At 34.5% G+C, this 16,663-nt stretch overlaps 6 protein-coding genes and 5 pseudogenes across 11 annotated transcripts, besides 2 other annotated features; 4 read left to right on the top strand and 7 right to left on the bottom strand.

Annotated features, from left to right (window-relative positions):
* Window positions 1-10,573: part of a mobile genetic element that runs on past the window's edge.
* TVAGG3_0279320 (uncharacterized protein) lies at window positions 906-1,244 on the top strand (the record flags this gene model as incomplete). Its single annotated transcript, XM_051228795.1, has 1 exon — window positions 906-1,244. One exon carries the CDS (start codon window positions 906-908, stop codon window positions 1,242-1,244), a length of 339 nt encoding a protein of 112 aa, XP_051098525.1.
* TVAGG3_0279310 (organellar and viral DNA polymerase type B) lies at window positions 1,777-2,553 on the top strand (the record flags this gene model as incomplete). The annotated part of the gene is made up of 1 exon (XM_051228794.1): window positions 1,777-2,553. The coding sequence occupies one exon, from the start codon at window positions 1,777-1,779 to the stop codon at window positions 2,551-2,553; it is 777 nt and encodes a 258-aa protein (XP_051098524.1).
* On the top strand, window positions 2,670-3,068 carry TVAGG3_0279300 (uncharacterized protein; the record flags this gene model as incomplete). The annotated part of the gene is made up of 1 exon (XM_051228793.1): window positions 2,670-3,068. One exon carries the CDS (start codon window positions 2,670-2,672, stop codon window positions 3,066-3,068), a length of 399 nt encoding a protein of 132 aa, XP_051098523.1.
* On the bottom strand, window positions 3,324-3,956 carry TVAGG3_0279290 (annotated as a pseudogene). The gene has a single exon. A coding segment is annotated over exon 1 (633 nt).
* TVAGG3_0279280 (uncharacterized protein) lies at window positions 3,994-4,273 on the top strand (the record flags this gene model as incomplete). Its single annotated transcript, XM_051228792.1, has 1 exon — window positions 3,994-4,273. A coding segment is annotated over one exon (280 nt), but the record flags the coding sequence as incomplete, so codon positions are not given.
* Window positions 4,460-4,849, bottom strand: TVAGG3_0279270 (protein of unknown function, DUF4108 family; the record flags this gene model as incomplete). The annotated part of the gene is made up of 1 exon (XM_051228791.1): window positions 4,460-4,849. The coding sequence occupies one exon, from the start codon at window positions 4,847-4,849 to the stop codon at window positions 4,460-4,462; it is 390 nt and encodes a 129-aa protein (XP_051098521.1).
* Window positions 4,916-5,551, bottom strand: TVAGG3_0279260 (annotated as a pseudogene). The gene has a single exon. A coding segment is annotated over exon 1 (636 nt).
* On the bottom strand, window positions 6,979-7,475 carry TVAGG3_0279250 (annotated as a pseudogene). The gene has a single exon. A coding segment is annotated over exon 1 (497 nt).
* TVAGG3_0279240 (uncharacterized protein) lies at window positions 8,736-8,828 on the bottom strand (the record flags this gene model as incomplete). The annotated part of the gene is made up of 1 exon (XM_051228790.1): window positions 8,736-8,828. A coding segment is annotated over one exon (93 nt), but the record flags the coding sequence as incomplete, so codon positions are not given.
* Window positions 9,548-10,516, bottom strand: TVAGG3_0279230 (annotated as a pseudogene). Its single transcript has one exon. A coding segment is annotated over exon 1 (969 nt).
* Window positions 10,574-10,799: 226 nt separating the features above from the next.
* On the bottom strand, window positions 10,800-12,873 carry TVAGG3_0279210 (annotated as a pseudogene). Its single transcript has one exon. A coding segment is annotated over exon 1 (2,074 nt).
* Window positions 12,874-14,412: 1,539 nt separating this feature from the next.
* Window positions 14,413-15,335: a mobile genetic element.
* The last annotated feature ends 1,328 nt before the right edge of the window (window positions 15,336-16,663 follow it).

The following is a 16,663-nucleotide window of genomic DNA, read 5'->3' as shown; positions in this document are numbered from 1 at the left end:
AACAATAGTTTTCTATGTATTGGTAAGGACCTTTATGACTTTGCTTCTAAATTCTACGAACCACCTAGTAACAGTTTCTCTGACTTTCAAGTTTGGTTCACAACAAATGGTGTGCAACATATTATTCCATTGTACTATGACTTTTATCTCGAATTGTCTTTCATATATAACTACGGAAAAGTGCTGAAAAAGTATTGAATGTGAAGATATTAGAAAATAACATTTTTTCTAACATCGTAGAAAACTCATGAAAACAATTTATTTTTGACACTTTCACAAAAAACATTAAAAAAGTGAGTTAAAATGAGATGTTTACTGAACTGGTTGGATGTCGCCTTCACAGGTTATGTAGAATGGTTGACCAGAGAAGTGAAGGAGACCCTTGAGAATTTGGTTCATTCTTGGGAAAGGGTTCTCTCTGTTTGGAAGTAGTATCCAAGGACGTTTGTTTAGGAACTTAACAAGAGCTTCTCTTTTGGCGTCCTTTATGTCGTCGTAGGCTGTCCCGTCTGGTATTTGAATTGGAATTCCAGTCGAAGTCTCGAGATTCAAGGCAGCCCTTCCCGTTATCCAACCGTTAACAAGCTTGCCTTTTACATTCTGCCTGAGGAAGTCTTTAACAAGCTCGTTAATTTCAATTAGGTAAATTGCCTGGTCGGTAGGTTCGACCTCGACCATTGCTACTGTCAGAAAAAGTACTGCTACTGTCAGTAAAAGTACTGCTAGGAGCAGAAAAACTACTGCTACTGTCAGTAAAAAGGAAAATTTGAGAGGGTTTTCGACGATAAAGTACTGCTACTGTCAGAAAAAGTACTGCTACTGTCAGAAAAAGTACTGCTACTGTCAGAAAAAGTACTGCTAGTAGCAGAGATTTTTATCGTTGTGGTCCGACAGGACACAAACGAATGTCCGACGTCCCACCAACCGAGTCTATTCCCAAACCAGAGGAACCTAAAGAACCACAACAGTCTCCTCAGCAACCTCAGTTCCAGCAAGTACCTCCGAATTACTACCAATTTCCACCTCAAGGTTACTACCCACCACAAGGCTTCCCGAACTACCCTCCTCAGCCTATGCCTTACTTCCCCAACCCTTGGTTGTTCCAGCAAGCTCCACCCCAGCAATTCCAATTCCAATCTCAATTGAAGAGAGACCAAGAGTTCGAGGAAGGTCTGAACCGCTTACGCAAAGAGTATGCTACAGCTCCAATTGAGAGAAAGTTGTTCCCGGACCAAAAAATATAATTTAGGTGAAGAGGTGAGATTTCACCTCTTTTTTCACCCTCTTGAATTTTCATGAATTTTATATATTAATGTTTTCGTTAAGCCACTTTGTGCCGTCAGTCAGTCAGTCAGTTTAGGAAAGACTTTAGAAAGTTGTTGGAAAATAAGTCCTGGGAAGAGTATTATAAGGCATTTTGTGAAGAATATAGCAACCGCCGGAATTCGGACTGTTGCTTTTTATACAAAATTCATGCAGGAAATTCTTGAGTTTTGGTTGAAAGAATACGGTGGAGCCAAAAGTGGCTCGACCTCAAAACAAGCATTTTATGAGCTTACTAAGGGCGTTATGAATGAATTCAAAGGTATTTACATACATCCTGACCTCGTTCATTTTGTTGCTGAATTCAGCAAAAATAATGTTTAGGGTAGATGGTTAGATCTAACCCGATATCTAACCCGATTTCTACCCTCATGAATTTTCATGAATTTCCTTAAGATAGAAAAAATAAAGTTAGTTTTATTTTTATTTATTTTTTTATTTTGTATAAAAGATATGATTTCAACAATCGGCACAACAACAATTCAAACAACAGCACCAAACTCGTTAGTCATGAATCCAACATCTATGTTAGTAGAAATGAAAAGCTTCATTCCTTCTTCATATACTTTCGAAACAGAAATACAAAGAATAAAGCAAGAACTTTTAACAAGTAATTTAGACTGTAGTGCGAAAGATGAAGAAAATGAACAGTATCTTTATGAAATGGAGGACCTCATCGACCATTTGCCTAAACTACCTGAAATTCAGCAGCAAAAACTAACTATTCCTGAATTCGACGAAATTGAAGTCAAAGCAACTGACTCAGTAGAAATAAAGAAGTTCATACGAAAGGTAAATTATGAATTCCTTGGTTTTCATTGCAACCATAAAGTTATGGACAAAGATTGCGACATGTTATATAAGAACATCTCTGACATATATAAATCTGGGGAGTTTAAGACATACGACAACTTTGTTTCATTAGCTGCAAAATGTGTATGGCAGATAAGAGATAAAGATAGAAGAGGTAAGGTATGGAATGAACAGATAAAACCAACTGCTTCAGATTTAAAGAAAACCATTGACGCCTTGGTTGTTTTAGCAGGTAAGGTTTCAGAATATAACGCAAAAATGAATCCGCAATGTTCTAAATGTAAAGCAGCAATTAGGAAATATAACTATTCAGTAAAAGAGATAGAAAGAATGAGAAACGACTATGCAGACTTAAAGAGGGAATCCCGTAGTCGCAAAAACTCTATGAAAATCGTGAAAAATTGCCAAACGGTTTGAGAGGATATTATGTACATAGACTTCTTGTAAATGCTGTTGCAATATGGGCTTCGCCTCGTTATGCTTGGTATATTTACAGACTTCTTGACGAAATTCATAGACAAGAACGTGAAGAGATGGAAAACAAGCTTGAAGCAAAAGACAAAAGCATTCAGAAAAGAATACCACGTTCGGTACCAAAAGGAAAGGAAAAGAACTATAAGTATATGATTTATACTGAAGAGTTGGAAAATGAAGAAGATAAAGATATGGTTATGTTGCATTTAGTCAGAAGAAACAACAAAAGCTTTTACGACCTTGCTAAGATTTACAAATCTGACAGAAATTGGTTCTATCGCGAAAACTTACCGATTTCAATGACCCCAAATGAAGATGTGAAACAAATAGTTCAAGATACGTTACCTCAAACACACTATGATATGAAAGGTTGTACAATACTTACCTTCAAAGAAGACTTACCGCTACTGAAAGAAAAAATAACAGAGTATTTTGACAACTTCAAACAAGTAGGGTAGATGAACCATTTATTTTTATTGACTTTTTACAATTTGAACTTTGTTTGCGTAGATATGAATTCTGAAAGAAGTATGAGGGTCTTGTATGACTTTGTACTTCTCCCATAGTTCATGTCTGTCAAACTTACCTGCCATGGACTCTTTCATAAGTTCCATGAAATCGTCTTCGGACAATCCGGGGAAAAGTATTATGTCAGTAAGTATTCTTTTAACATCCTTACTTAAACTCTTGGCTGTCTGTACACATATTACGACTGAAATGTTAAAGTGCCTAAGTTTCTTAAGAATTCGACACATGTCTTGTTCTCTATTCTTTAACAAAGGATGAGAGGCGAAATCATCTAAGATAAGAAGACATCTATGAGGGTAAGTCTTCCAATCGTAAGATTGCAATTTCTTCGAAATGTATTCTATCTCTTTCTGTTTGTTTCTGAAGTGTTTCTTCTCTAATATTCTCTGCATTCCTCATTTGGGTCTTTAAACTTAGAATTTATATACTCATTATAGCATATATACTTCAAAACTCTTCTTTGGTACTTCTTTATCCAATCTAACAACTCAGTATTCCTTTATACATACTAACTTAGACTTCTTTATAATATCTTTGAACGAATTGACGGTTTGGTCAAATTGACCAGAAGTACTACAAATGACTACTAACTCATAGAATGGGTTCTTCTCATCTAGTTCTTGTTGTTGTGCAGCCATTTTAAGATAAGTGAAAGTCTTACCCGACCCAGGTGGTGCAATTAGACCTGTTATACCATTCTGAGCAAATAAGAACTTTTCATGTATAGGCTTTATCTGAGCATTTTCTAACTTCACCTTGTTCTTATTTAAAACATTCTCAAATTTCTTGTCAATGTCAGCAAACTTTTTTTCTAACATATTTTTAGAAAAAATTAAAATTTTTATCTTTTAGAAAATGTCTAGCGATTTCGCTATCTATATTCGAGACAAGCTTTTTGACAGCAAAACATCTGTCGACCATAAAATCTTACATAGTGTAAACAAGAAAGGTGAATTTGTTCTAAAGTTCTGTTTCTGGGAATATGACAAGAACCATAAAACATTACAAAGAGCAGTCTTAAAATTTGTCAATGACAGACTTGTTGACAGAGATGACGCCGATTGGAAAGATGAAGTCCAACAAAAGTTCTTAGAATGCAAAGAAGACACATGCGCTGTTCTTGAAGATGAAATAGAAAACAGAATAGATGAGCTATTAAAGGACAAAGAACTTTTACATAAATATATTGCGCCAAATTTGACATAACTCCACCAGAAAAGAAGAAGAGAGAAAAGAAAGAAAGAAAGTAGAAGAGAGAAGAAAGAACCTGAACCAGTTCCAGAGAAGGGGAGATATGACATGTAAAAATAAAATTTTATTTTTAGAACATTTCTGGGTCAATGTCAATGTTCTCTTCCTCTTTAGGAGTAAACACTGGCTTAGACTCTAAAATCTTTTTACCCAATTTACCTTGAACTTCTACAACTTTAGACTCATAATATTCATAGTCGTCTGCTTTCTTTGGTTCATAAGGTATAACAAGTTTGTATGCTTTACCTTCTTCGAGTTTTGAGAACTTTCTGTCAAAATTTTCTTTGACTGTCAACAAACCTTCTATGTCTAAGTCTTCAAATTTCGCACCACTTTTTCTAACAACAGCAAACTTAACTGGTGCAATGTTCCAAATTTTGTCAAATGTAGACTTTTCAAAATTGTAGAAGTAAACATTCAAATATGCGAATGGAGCTAACTTATCTTTGACTTCTGTCATGTACTTATTTACTGAGATGAATTTTGCCATCTTTTTCTATCGGATAAAAAAATATTTTTTTAAAATTTACTCAGAAAATTTTTTCTTTGTATATACACCATTCTGAACATCTAAAAGACTTTTGACATTTGCCAAGAATGTACGTTTAGAAGCTGCCATATAACCATATTCTTGACAATATTGTTTATACGAATCGTACAATGACCTTTCATCTAATGACACAAAGTCGCTTTCTTCTATGAACAGTTCATATACACTCTTGTTTGCTTCTAACAATGTTTGTCTCTCTTCGGTATGTGGAATTGTCTTGGATTGAAACTTAGAAATATCTAATGTCATAAAGTATGAGAACAAATGGTTGTAAAACTCTGGTGTCAAAGTTTCTGCTAAGTCGTCAAAATATTCTGTATCTTGCATATGAGAATCTGACGTTCTGACAACTACATATCTTCTGTCAGAACTTTCTAACTTCATCGGAACAACATTGTTTTGAAACCATAATGAAGTTTGCAACATTTTCACAAACTCTTTGGTCTTTATACTTTCTTTCAACAACTCCAACTTTGTCTGTTATAAGACTCTTCAAAGCATCTGAGTTCAAAACTTTTGTTGTATCTATACTTTGAAGTTCATTGCAAACTATAAGTTTCATATCTCTATTGAGGAGTTAAACTTGCCACAGATGTTTTCTAAGTTTGTCATATTATGGTTCGAATAACCTTCTAACAGTTTGCATAAGATATCTGTAAAGAATGTGTTCTTACCTGTTCCTTGTTTTCCAATTATAATGAGAGCAGTTTCATTTTTAGCACTTGGATGTTGTAAGATGTTTGCAAACCAACATAAGATATACTCATAAACCTTTTCGTTTCCATTGCATATAATTCTTTGACATTGGTCTAACCAAGCTTCTATAATATTTTCTTTCCATTCTACTTGTTCTATTTATATCCAGTGAAGATAGAATAGAAGTTTGGAGAAGGTGTATAGAACTTATACCACGAACTGAAAAATCTTCAAGTTTTGACAATAAGATATCCCAAGCATCTAACATCTTCATGCCAACTTGTACGACTTTTATTTTCTTAAGTTTCTGTCTACATTCTTGTTCAGACACTATTGTTGCTCTTGGTTGTTAAAGATAACATCCCATTCTTTCATGACATAACATTCTGGGGCAGAGTCAACATAAATGACTAAACGTTTCAAATTCTCGACTGCTTTGTTATAGTCTCGAAATGGACACATATTTCTGAATGCTTGGAAGTCATAAAAATCTGAAACATCTATTCTGTACATTTTTATAAAAATAAAAAAATATTATTTTTTATTCTTGACTTTTGTTGTTCCATTTGTTGCATTTGTTGTTCTTGAGCTATTTGTTGTTGAAGTTGTTCTTGTAATACAATACTTTCCACAGTTGCATCTTCCAATTCGAAACTTTCTGCCGTCATTGACAAATACATAGGACATAAAAAGTTTTACAGGAACAAAGTTTGCGTCAACTAATGTCAACGTTATACTTGCCAAATGTTTGAGTTCACTAAGGTTGAAAATCTGCATTCGAATGAACAATAGCAAACCAGCAGAGAAAAGTATTGTTTATACGCATAAGTATCTTTTGGTCATAATAGTTTCTGTCGACATTCGAATAACACTTTGAACCTAAGTTTGAAACAATATATAAGATTGGTGTGCTTAATGTCAATGGAATAGACATTCCTTGTATGACACCTTTTCCTGTTATAGGAAACTGTTGGTAGTAAAAACCAGAAATAAGTTTTGTATTATAGCTCATATCGTTTATAGTAAACTCAGTCGGACATCCAAACATAATGAAACCTGCTCTAGTTGCAGCACATGTTACACCCGTACTTAAAGTATTAAATAAGTCAACAAAACCTGTTGGTGGTATATCTGAGTAAGTATCTTCAAAGGAGTATTTTTTACCATTCACAACAATAAAGTCTTCTGGTGTCAAAAGAGCAAAACAGGCTTTAGTCGTCATTGTGTTTAAGGTTAGTTTACAATATCGTCCTTGAGGACTTTGTAAGTTTGTTGTTATAGAATTATATGACTCAGGGTTTTTAGTCGTAATAGTATAAACCATTATGTCTTCTGCCATTTACTTAGCAAATAAATTTTAATGAAATGTTGTGGTCGTCAAATATTTTTATAACGTCTGGGAAACTATATTTTAAGTTCAACGTTTCACCTCCTTTCATAACGTATATCTTGTCAATGACATTATATGAAACACCACAGCAACAAATGTCGGGTTCTATTTCTTTGATGTTTATATCGTCTGCCTCTGTCAAAAGTTTCAATAGTTCTTTCAAAACTTCATGAGGTGCAATGACATATGAGTTCACTTTTACAGGGTTGTGTTCGACCAAGTTTAACATTATACTTAAAGCTTGACAAATCTTCTCCTGAGTTTGAAGTTTGTCTTTCAGTTGTTGGTAGTCGTTTCGAATATCTGCAACAGAACTTAAGTCTCTGTTAACTTCAGGATATGTTGGTTCTTTTACAGAACAATTGTTATACCATCTTCGTCTTCGTATGGTTTCCCCACTTCAACATCTCTGTCTTTGACATTGACAACAACACTTTGACTGTTTGTTTGAGTTGGTGAATTTAACTTCACATCTGCCACCGCCATTAAACCTTTTGAAACACTTACGCTTCTATTTTTCGGAAATGACATTTTACTTAGAATAAAAAGATGGACGTATTCGGATATCTTATTGAATTGAAGCAGAACAAAGTTTATACTCACAAACAATACAAATACATTGACAGAATAGTTCTTTACACAAACAATGGAAAATGTTATAGAATAGCAGTCTTTGCTGAACCTAAATATTTTCATAAAGCAAAGAAAGTTGGTATAACTGAAATGGTGAAAGTTCTTGAAGCAGACAAAAATATAACTTCAAAACTTACAGATATTACTAAAGGAAAGTTTATAATACAATATTATGTCAAAACTGGCGTACTGTCAATATTTGACGGAGAGAAGTCAGTTCAAGAACAACTTACTGACCTGCTGCCAAAATCTGCTCGATGGAAAGCTGTCGTTATGCCAATCTGAGGAGCCCCAGCAGGTTTCATCGAACGAATCTTCAAAAGAGCATCTTCCGTGAAAAGTGCTATTGGTTTTGTAAACTACTTTGCTCTCAATTCATCTGGACCGTCTCTGTCACCAGTATATTGTATTTGAACTGTACCAACAGTTGAAATACCACCATAAAGTCTTCTGAGTCAGCAAATGGAATGCCAAGCCAAAAGTTTGAACGGTCTCCATTTGTATATTTGAGTTTTTTGACCTCCTGTATGAGTCCATACTTTCACATATGGCATAATAGAATTTTGCATTTCAGGGTTAATGGTTGTTGTGAAGTTGTTGTTAAAGTTCATAGCATCTAATGTCAAGTTGTATGACCTCATATCCTCAACTGTAGAATATTCTTCTCTTGGATAATATTTGCCATCTATGTTTATATGATATTTATACCAGGGTTGTAGAAACAAGAATAGTCATTTATAGTTCGTCTGAAAGTACAAACATAGTATCTGCATGTTTCATTGCAGTTGTTAAAGCAATATCTGTTCTTGCACCTGCGGCTCCTGGATTTTGGTTTCCAACTTCACCTGCAAAGTCTTTGACAGATATTTGGTGTATAGGGAACATAAGTGGAACTGCAATATTTTGGCAGCTAAAGCATTTGAAATATCTGGGTCCAACATATAGACTGCAAGTCTGCTTTCTATTTCTTGCATTCAAACTGTTCGCATGTTAAACTTAACTGTGTCCCAAGCAGTTCCAGCAGCATTGAAATAATAGTTTACTTCATTGTTGAAGTTTGAGAAACCAAAGTCTAAGTCAACTTTGTCTTTGCAAAATTCGGCGAATGACGTTTGATTTGTTCCCTTTACGTCTGTAAGAGTGAATGGATCTTGTGTTGGTGCAATGACTAAGTTATTTTTGCTTGGAGTAAGTTCAATAGAAATTTTTCCTGCCCAGTTTGGCAAGTATCTTAAAAACCTGAAGATGAGGAAAGATGACAAAGGAACTCTAAGTTTCAGTTTTACTTTAGTGGCAGCAGTTCCATCTGAACCAGAAAGGTTAACATAAACTCCTGGAACGTTAGGGTCAAGTCTTCTTATTTTCTCAATAGTTGCATACTGGTCTGTTTGTTCTCTAGCTTGTGGTTGTACTGAGTTTCTCAAAGCGAACCATTCATAGTTTGCCCATGTTTACTGTTTGAACTAAGTCAGAGTTAGAATATATCTTATATCCCATGAAAACTTCTGGAGCATATTGGTATCCGACATAGAAAATTCCATTGCAACCTTTCTTGTCAGACAACTTGCAGAAGGTTTTATTTCAATGTCTTGTTCCACGTATAAGAATGAGTTGTCAATAGAAATAATATGAAACCTGTCGCAAGCAATATCTACTGTTGTTGAAGAACCTTCTCCAAAACTCACCTACGTTTCCATAAGAAACAGCAGTTGTATATTTCGTAAGTTCCAGGAACTATTTCTGACCTTCTAATGGCATTGTCGCATTCGTTATACCATTCGGAAACATTTCGTTCATGGCATCCAAACTGTTGGCGTTATATTCTGAACGGCGTACATTTCATATGGGTAAAAATATAGAATAGTTGGATTTATATGTCATAATAGAACCCACTCGGCCAAGCTTTACTTTCTTCCTGACTGAGTTTTTAACTCTTCTTTTTCCTTCATTGCCACTACTTTCACTAGATGAAGTTACTTCTTCACTACTTTCACTTTGTTCTACTCTTCTCTTCTTCTTTGGTGTCGCTTTTGGTAACTTGCCCTCTGCTTCAAGTTGTTGCATCTTTGCCTCATGTTCACCTAGTATGTTGTAAATTTCCCATGTCCTTTTTGCCTTTGGGCTCTGGTCGCCCATCTCAGGTAACCTATATCCTAGAAAGATTTTTGTCATAGTTTTGTATTTGAGTCTTGCTATTGTTTGCATGACTCTTTCCTGAGTTTCCGGTTCAAGCTCTTCAAACAGAGCTTGTCCATATGGAATAAGCTCGTTTCCAAATATATGTTTTTGTAGGCCATTCTGGTTTTCTTTCCATTAACCAAATATCTTTTGTGAATGGGAAAAGCTTTTACCAATGTTTCAGTCTTGCGTCATTTATTTCTGTAGTTGGTTTTATTTTGTCAAGGAACATGTTTCAATACTAACATTTCATTTGGTACTGTCCATTTTGAGTTTTTCTTAAATATTCATCCCTTCTCATTTCATTGTCTGCAAAGTAAGTTTTTATGACATTTTGCAAACTTTCGTTTGCAAGGTCATGTACAATAGGTCTCTTCCTTCTCTCTCCCTAACTTTCTTTCTAAACTCTTCACCAAATATACCATCTTTATGGTTCTGTGTAGTTCTTTGAGATAAATGTTCTAGAACGTCAGGTGTTATATTTCCCTCAGCCATGTTCATTTCATACTGGTCCAAAATATCTGCATCTTTCATATCTTTCAATGGCATTAAAGCCGCCGCTGAAAATACCCGTTATATTCTGGTTCACCATTCACTTCCATTGCGTCTACAACTTCTTGGAATTGAGGTTGTAAGTTTATGAACCACCTATCCAGATTAGCTTTATGACCCCATCTCATTGTAGTTCCATAGTCTGCAGAAACAAAAGTAGGTTTGTTTCCATATTGGTTAGGTTCTGAATGAACTTTAAACAATGTTTCATTTCTATATGTTTTGTTGAAATTTAACCTTTTATTTCACCGAGTTCAGCCAAAGATTGAACGTTATATGGTCGTAAGTAAAAAGGATTATTGTATTTGCGTACATTTTCTTTCAGTACTTCCATTCTTATGCTGAATATTTTCATCTGATGTTGGAGTCTTTTGTATGTCGGTGAACATTTTTCGATATTCTTCTACTATGTCAGCCGAATTTTTCTTAGACTCTTGGAAAGATTCCATATTCTCCGCATACTCTTGTTGAGGGTCAAGATTTTTCGGCTGTTCCAAATCTTCATCTAGTTCTGTGAAGTTAGTTTCCAAAGGAGGGACTTGTTCGTTCCTTCAGGCTCTTCTAGCTGTTGTTGCTGAACTATTTCTTCCATGTCTGGTTGTATCTGAACTTTTCTGTTGAGTTTCTTGTACCTCATCTGCTGGCATTTCATATATTCCGAGACCGTTTTTAACAAGTTCCCTATCTAAGTCATCCGGACTCATAAACCTTTCTTCTTTCGTTCGTCTCTATTTTTACGCGTTTCATGAAGAGAGTTGAATTATCATTTAGCTCTGCCACCAAATATCTCGGAGTAAATTCATTCATGTCATTTGGATGATATGCTATTAAATCATATCCTTAGCGAGCTTGTATTTTCCAGGTTTGAGATTATATCCGATTTGATGCTGAACCATAAAGCTAAATAGGTTCGGGTCAGTATTTCCTTCCTTGAACTTTCTAATAGCTTCTTTATATCTGTCACTAAAGTCAAGAGTATCTGGGTAACCATAATCTTCCTTAAGCATTTTTAAGAATTCTCGGTTTCCTTTTTCTCTACTTCTTTTATGTCCTTGCTCTGTTTGTGGTTGTTGTTGTGCAGGGTTTTGAACTGTTGGTTTTGGTTGTGGTGCTGGATTTTGAACTGTTGGTTGCTGTGCAGGGTTTTGAACTGTTGGTTGCTGTGCTGGATTTTGACCTGTTGGTTGTTGTGCTGGATTTTGAACTGTTGGTTTTGGTTGTTGTTGTGGTGCATGCCTGTGTCTGTGTCCATGTGACGATGTAAATGTTTTAGGTAGTCCTGGTGCAGGTGCTTCTCTTGGAGGGTTTGGTGGTATACAAGTTCCACCAGCTGGCACATATGTTCCATCTGCAGCATAATGTCCTACCTGACTTTTCGTTCTTAAGAAAGCATTTACTAGGTCTGTTTTGGTCTGTTGTAACTCTTTTTCTTGACTTTCCACAACAGTTGCTCTAACGGCGTCATAGGCACTTTGAACTGCCTGTCTCGTTGCTGCATCTGTTATTTTCGTCATATTTTGTGCTACTCTTCTTAACTCTTTGTCGAAACCTTCAGACTTCAGTTTCTTTCCAGATGAGAAGTCGTTCACTAGTTTCACCTTACTATGAAGAGCTTCGAAGGCATTCTTAAAGTCAGCATTCATTAAAGCTTCATTTGAACTGTCTTCATCCGCTTGTATTTTTGTCCTTATTGACCCTATAAGTTGGGCTGCTTTAGCGTTGGCTTGGGCATCTAACCAGTCATTATTAGCTTTTATATATTCTGCGCTTTTCATTGCCTTTTGCATGGCTGCGTCGTTATTTTTACTTTCTTGTGCTAAGTTTTCATACTGTACGGTTTGGTTTTGCAACTGTAAAAGTTTTTCTGCCTTTACATTTGCTTCAACTTCTTTTTTTATACTCATCGCTATCCATATATGTTTTCATGGCTTTTTGTTTTTATCTCTTCATCTTTCAGTACTTTATATTGAGTAGTATGGTTTTTCAAATTTATAACTCTTGTTCCATTTTTGCTACTTCTGCTGCTTTTTCCGACACTTTTTTCGTATTCTCTGTACTTAGTTCTTTCAGTTGTTCTTCTTTCTTCTTTTTCTCTACGTTTAACTCATTGAGTTTCTTTGTGTGTCTGTCATATTCTAGTTTCTTTTCGTTTTCACCTATTTGCTTCTGTATGTCTATTGTTGACTTTTTGACATCTGATATTTGATTTTTGAGTGAACTCAAATTCATTTGACTTGGAGGTTATAAGCTGTTCCGTCTGCAGCTCCACCATAGCCTGCCATTTTCGCTAAAAGTGCCGCTCTTAAACCTCCACTCTGTGCACCAATAACTCGGTTTAAAAGCATAGGGTTGCTTGACATTTGTTGCAACATAGTGGGGTCTTCATCATTTGTTGTTGCAACTGTTGTTGTGGTGTCAGTTTTACTATTGGATGTTTCAATGCTCCCTTCCTCTTACGTATATTCTTACGTAGCTTACGTGGCATTTTAAGTGAAGTAAAAAACGGTTTTTGACAGATGTTTATATGACACTTTTTGTTCAGCACAAAAAACTACTCGGTCAAAGTGTTGTCAGTTTTGTAAAATAACCGTCTTATCTCATTCATATAGGGGAAAAAGGCTTCTCAAAGTATACTTCCTTGGAACGCCTGTAACTTTTCTGTAGCGATGATAGACCCTTACTTGCCGGACAAAGTTATACTATTTTGAGTGCTCTACAAAAAAGTCAACGGCTGGTCGGCTGGGGTTCGGTCCTCCTCTTGGGTCTTGGGAAAAATTTCTTATGGGCTAGAGGGCGCAACGCGCCTGGAAGCCCCACTACCTTTTTTTTTAATTTTGACATATCATATAGAAATAAATATGTATCTCATTGATTATCAGACTAAATCAATAAGAGTGTTTAACAAATTTATTGAATTTAGATACGGCAAAACCTTCCTTCATATGCTGCTATTTTAGATACGAGTGATGCAACTATACTTCTTATGCCAAAGATTAAAATTCAAATTTAATCATTTTTTGAATTTTTAAAATTTAATCTCTTTATAAATCCAAAGTATTTCCTTCCAACAACTAGAAGTATATTAGAATGTATGAACATTATATAGCTTTTTTTAATAAAATCCATTCTTCAAATTTCATAAGATATTAATTTGAGTGGATCTCCAGATTTTGACAGAATTGATTTCCATGTTATGAGCACATTTCATAATACATATCTTCTACAAACATGGCCGGGGATTTGCAGCACCCTTTTCGGAATTAACGATATTTTGTTGGTTTCTCAGTTGATAATTTCCGCCTACATAGTGCACAGAATTGTTCTACGCATCATTCAAATATCTGACATCATCAAATTTGATTTTATTAACTAGACCATGTTTTTTTAATTGTGTGCAGTTTTCGGAGGAAATGATTGCAGATGTGAGAAAACTTAGTTAACTTAATTCTATCTCAATCAGTTCTGAATTTACTGCTGACTTGATTTGTGGAGGATTCTTTGTGAATGTGAATACTGGATTAAACGCTGCTTATCTTCCATGTGCAGATGAAAGTAGGCACGACAAATACTATGCCTTTTTATTCTCTACAATTAAAGCAAACTTAATACTTTGTTGTTTGATATCAGTTTGTATACGTCTAAAATCACTCGCACCTTCAAATACTCACCAGTCGAAGCTACAATCTTTTCGTGCATGAAGTATACATTCACATGTCGCAAAAAACTATCATTCATCTCTATGATTATTAAACAACACAGCACAATAAATCAAATAAATCTCAACTAAAAATAATTTCTTGCTAAAAGATCATCAAGATTCGAGATCCAATAAGGTAACTTTTATGATATTTGCCCATTGCGATTGATGTACCCTTAAATATACAAGCAAAGTTCTATTATATTCGAAATAAGAATTCAAGAATGTATTTGTCCAGAGTTCAATTATACCACGAATATCTATCCAGAATATGGCATTTAAAAGAAAAGGAATATAACTAACTCTTCATGAATAATAAATATAAAGAAAGGTAACTAAACTACTTTCGCCGATCCGATTTGCTCCATATTTAAAATATAGCTTGCATATGTAGAAGAAAAGCTAATTTTGAAGTACGCCCGAAATCCACCAACAGGATTTCGAGCTACTAAAAAGGTACTTTTAAATGTAATTTTTTTTATAAAAAATTAAATTTATTTTAAGATCAGACTAAAAACTAATTTTATGGAAAATCTATATCGACAAATTTATTACTTATTGGGTATATAGATTTTTTGATTATGGCGATTATGTCTGATATGCTTCCAATAAGCCAAAACACATTTCATACTGATTTCTATAAAAGGTATCTTTATTATAGAAGTGTAAGCTATATCTGTTTGTTTTTTTATTATAACAAATTCAAAATTCTCTTATAAGGACTAGATGAAATCTGTATTATTAAATCATTAGCTAAATGAAGGTTCAAATAGAAAGTAAATATCAATTTATATGATACTGAAACCAAATAGTTCTTTTAATAAAAGATAACACGCTGAAAATTATTGAGTATTTGCAAATCTCAAAAATCTATTGGTGAATTTGGCTCAACTTTTAAAATTATAACATCCATATCAAATCATAAAAGCAGACAAAAATTAAAGCCAAATCTATCGGCCAATTTTTTTTTGATATTTTGATTTTTGAGGTATACTTTTAAAAGTGGATTTAAAGCACTTATGAAAAAACATTAACTTCTGTCGTTATGATTATTGATTTAGACAATAATGATTTTAATCTTTGATTATCAAAACACTAAAGTCATCTTTTTAACATTTGCTTGGTAGCATTAACTCAAGTCTAAAGTACTATTTTATGTGGCACTCTTAGAATTTTTGTATTCATTGTACACGCTGAAATAGTACTATTAAAGTTATGGCGGACTTTCAAAAAATAGTTTGGTCACCTTTATATAAAGTAATACATTCGACTACTTCAAGACTTATAGCAAACATACTATTTTGAAACCTTCGGACACAGATTAATTAATAGTATCCTGCTCGAATTCCTTTAGAATTTTAAAATTCTTTTTGAATTCAGATTTTGAACAATGTTTTCTAATATGATTGAGAGATATTACAGCGCATACATTAAAGAGAACAGTCTAAGAAAAAACCAATCCAAATATTTACCTGGTTTTACCGAAAACTAAAATAATACACGGGGCTCAATTTTGGACTAGTTGATAAACTTAAAGGTGAAGTCAATCTCACCAAAGACCATAACCAATATACTTTTGGATATCCATGTAATATTGAAGATATTAAATGTACGGCATATTATGTTGACCTCTTCCCAGGGACATTCTCCATAGAAGCATGGGGATCTGTCGGATCTAGTTGGTCAGATCAAAATTATCGAACTCCTAATATTCCGGGCAAAGGGGCTTATGCAAGCGGAATTTTAAAATTATATAAAAGTCTCCGTATATATTTGTTTATAGGTTCCAATGCATCATTTAATAATATCCCTGCCAGCTTATCAAATGCTCTAAGAGGAGGAGGTTCTTCAGATGTAAGATTGAAAATTACATCTAATTGGAACGATAGTGTATCACTTAGATCTCGAATTCTTGTGGCAGGTGGTGGTGGTGGGGCAGAATGGCCAAAATCAGTAGGTGGAAATGCCGGATTAAATGGAACCGATGGAATTTCTGACTGTAATTATGGCAGAGGAATTTGCCCATCAGTAAAGTCAAGTGGAGGAACTCAAACATCACCCGGAATTGCAAGTAAGGGAAATATAATTGATCATATTGGACCACTTGATGGAATTGATGGAGCATTCGGATATGTTCCTTATGGAAATAATCCTTCAGAAGATTTCGGAGGAATGGGTGGAAATGGATATTGGAGTGGAGCATCACAGCGCTTTGCAGGTGCAGGTGGTGGAGGGAGCTCATTTGTATCAGGACACGAAGGTTGCATCGCATTACAGAGCGAAAATTGTGATTCACCTTCAATTTCAAAATTATCAATTCATTATTCCAATATTCAATTTTATTCTACAAGTATAATTTCAGGAAATAATATCATGCCATTATATTTCTCTAGGAATGCTGCTGGAATAGGAAATAAAAATTTCGGTAGTATCAGAATAACTATATTATCAGCCACCCAGGTTTGCAGTTGCTTAGTTAATCTACATATTTTTCAATTTTTAGAGTTCACATCTTATATTATTATCTCATCAATTTCGGAATAAAAAACTCAAACGTGTTTACATGAATTTCTAATCC

This window comes from Trichomonas vaginalis, chromosome V (genome assembly GCF_026262505.1).
Source record: "Trichomonas vaginalis G3 chromosome V, whole genome shotgun sequence".
NCBI classification, from domain to species: Eukaryota; Parabasalia; order Trichomonadida; family Trichomonadidae; genus Trichomonas; species Trichomonas vaginalis.
The sequence above is the reverse complement of the archived record's forward strand: the minus strand, read 5'-3'. Positions and strand labels throughout refer to the sequence as shown.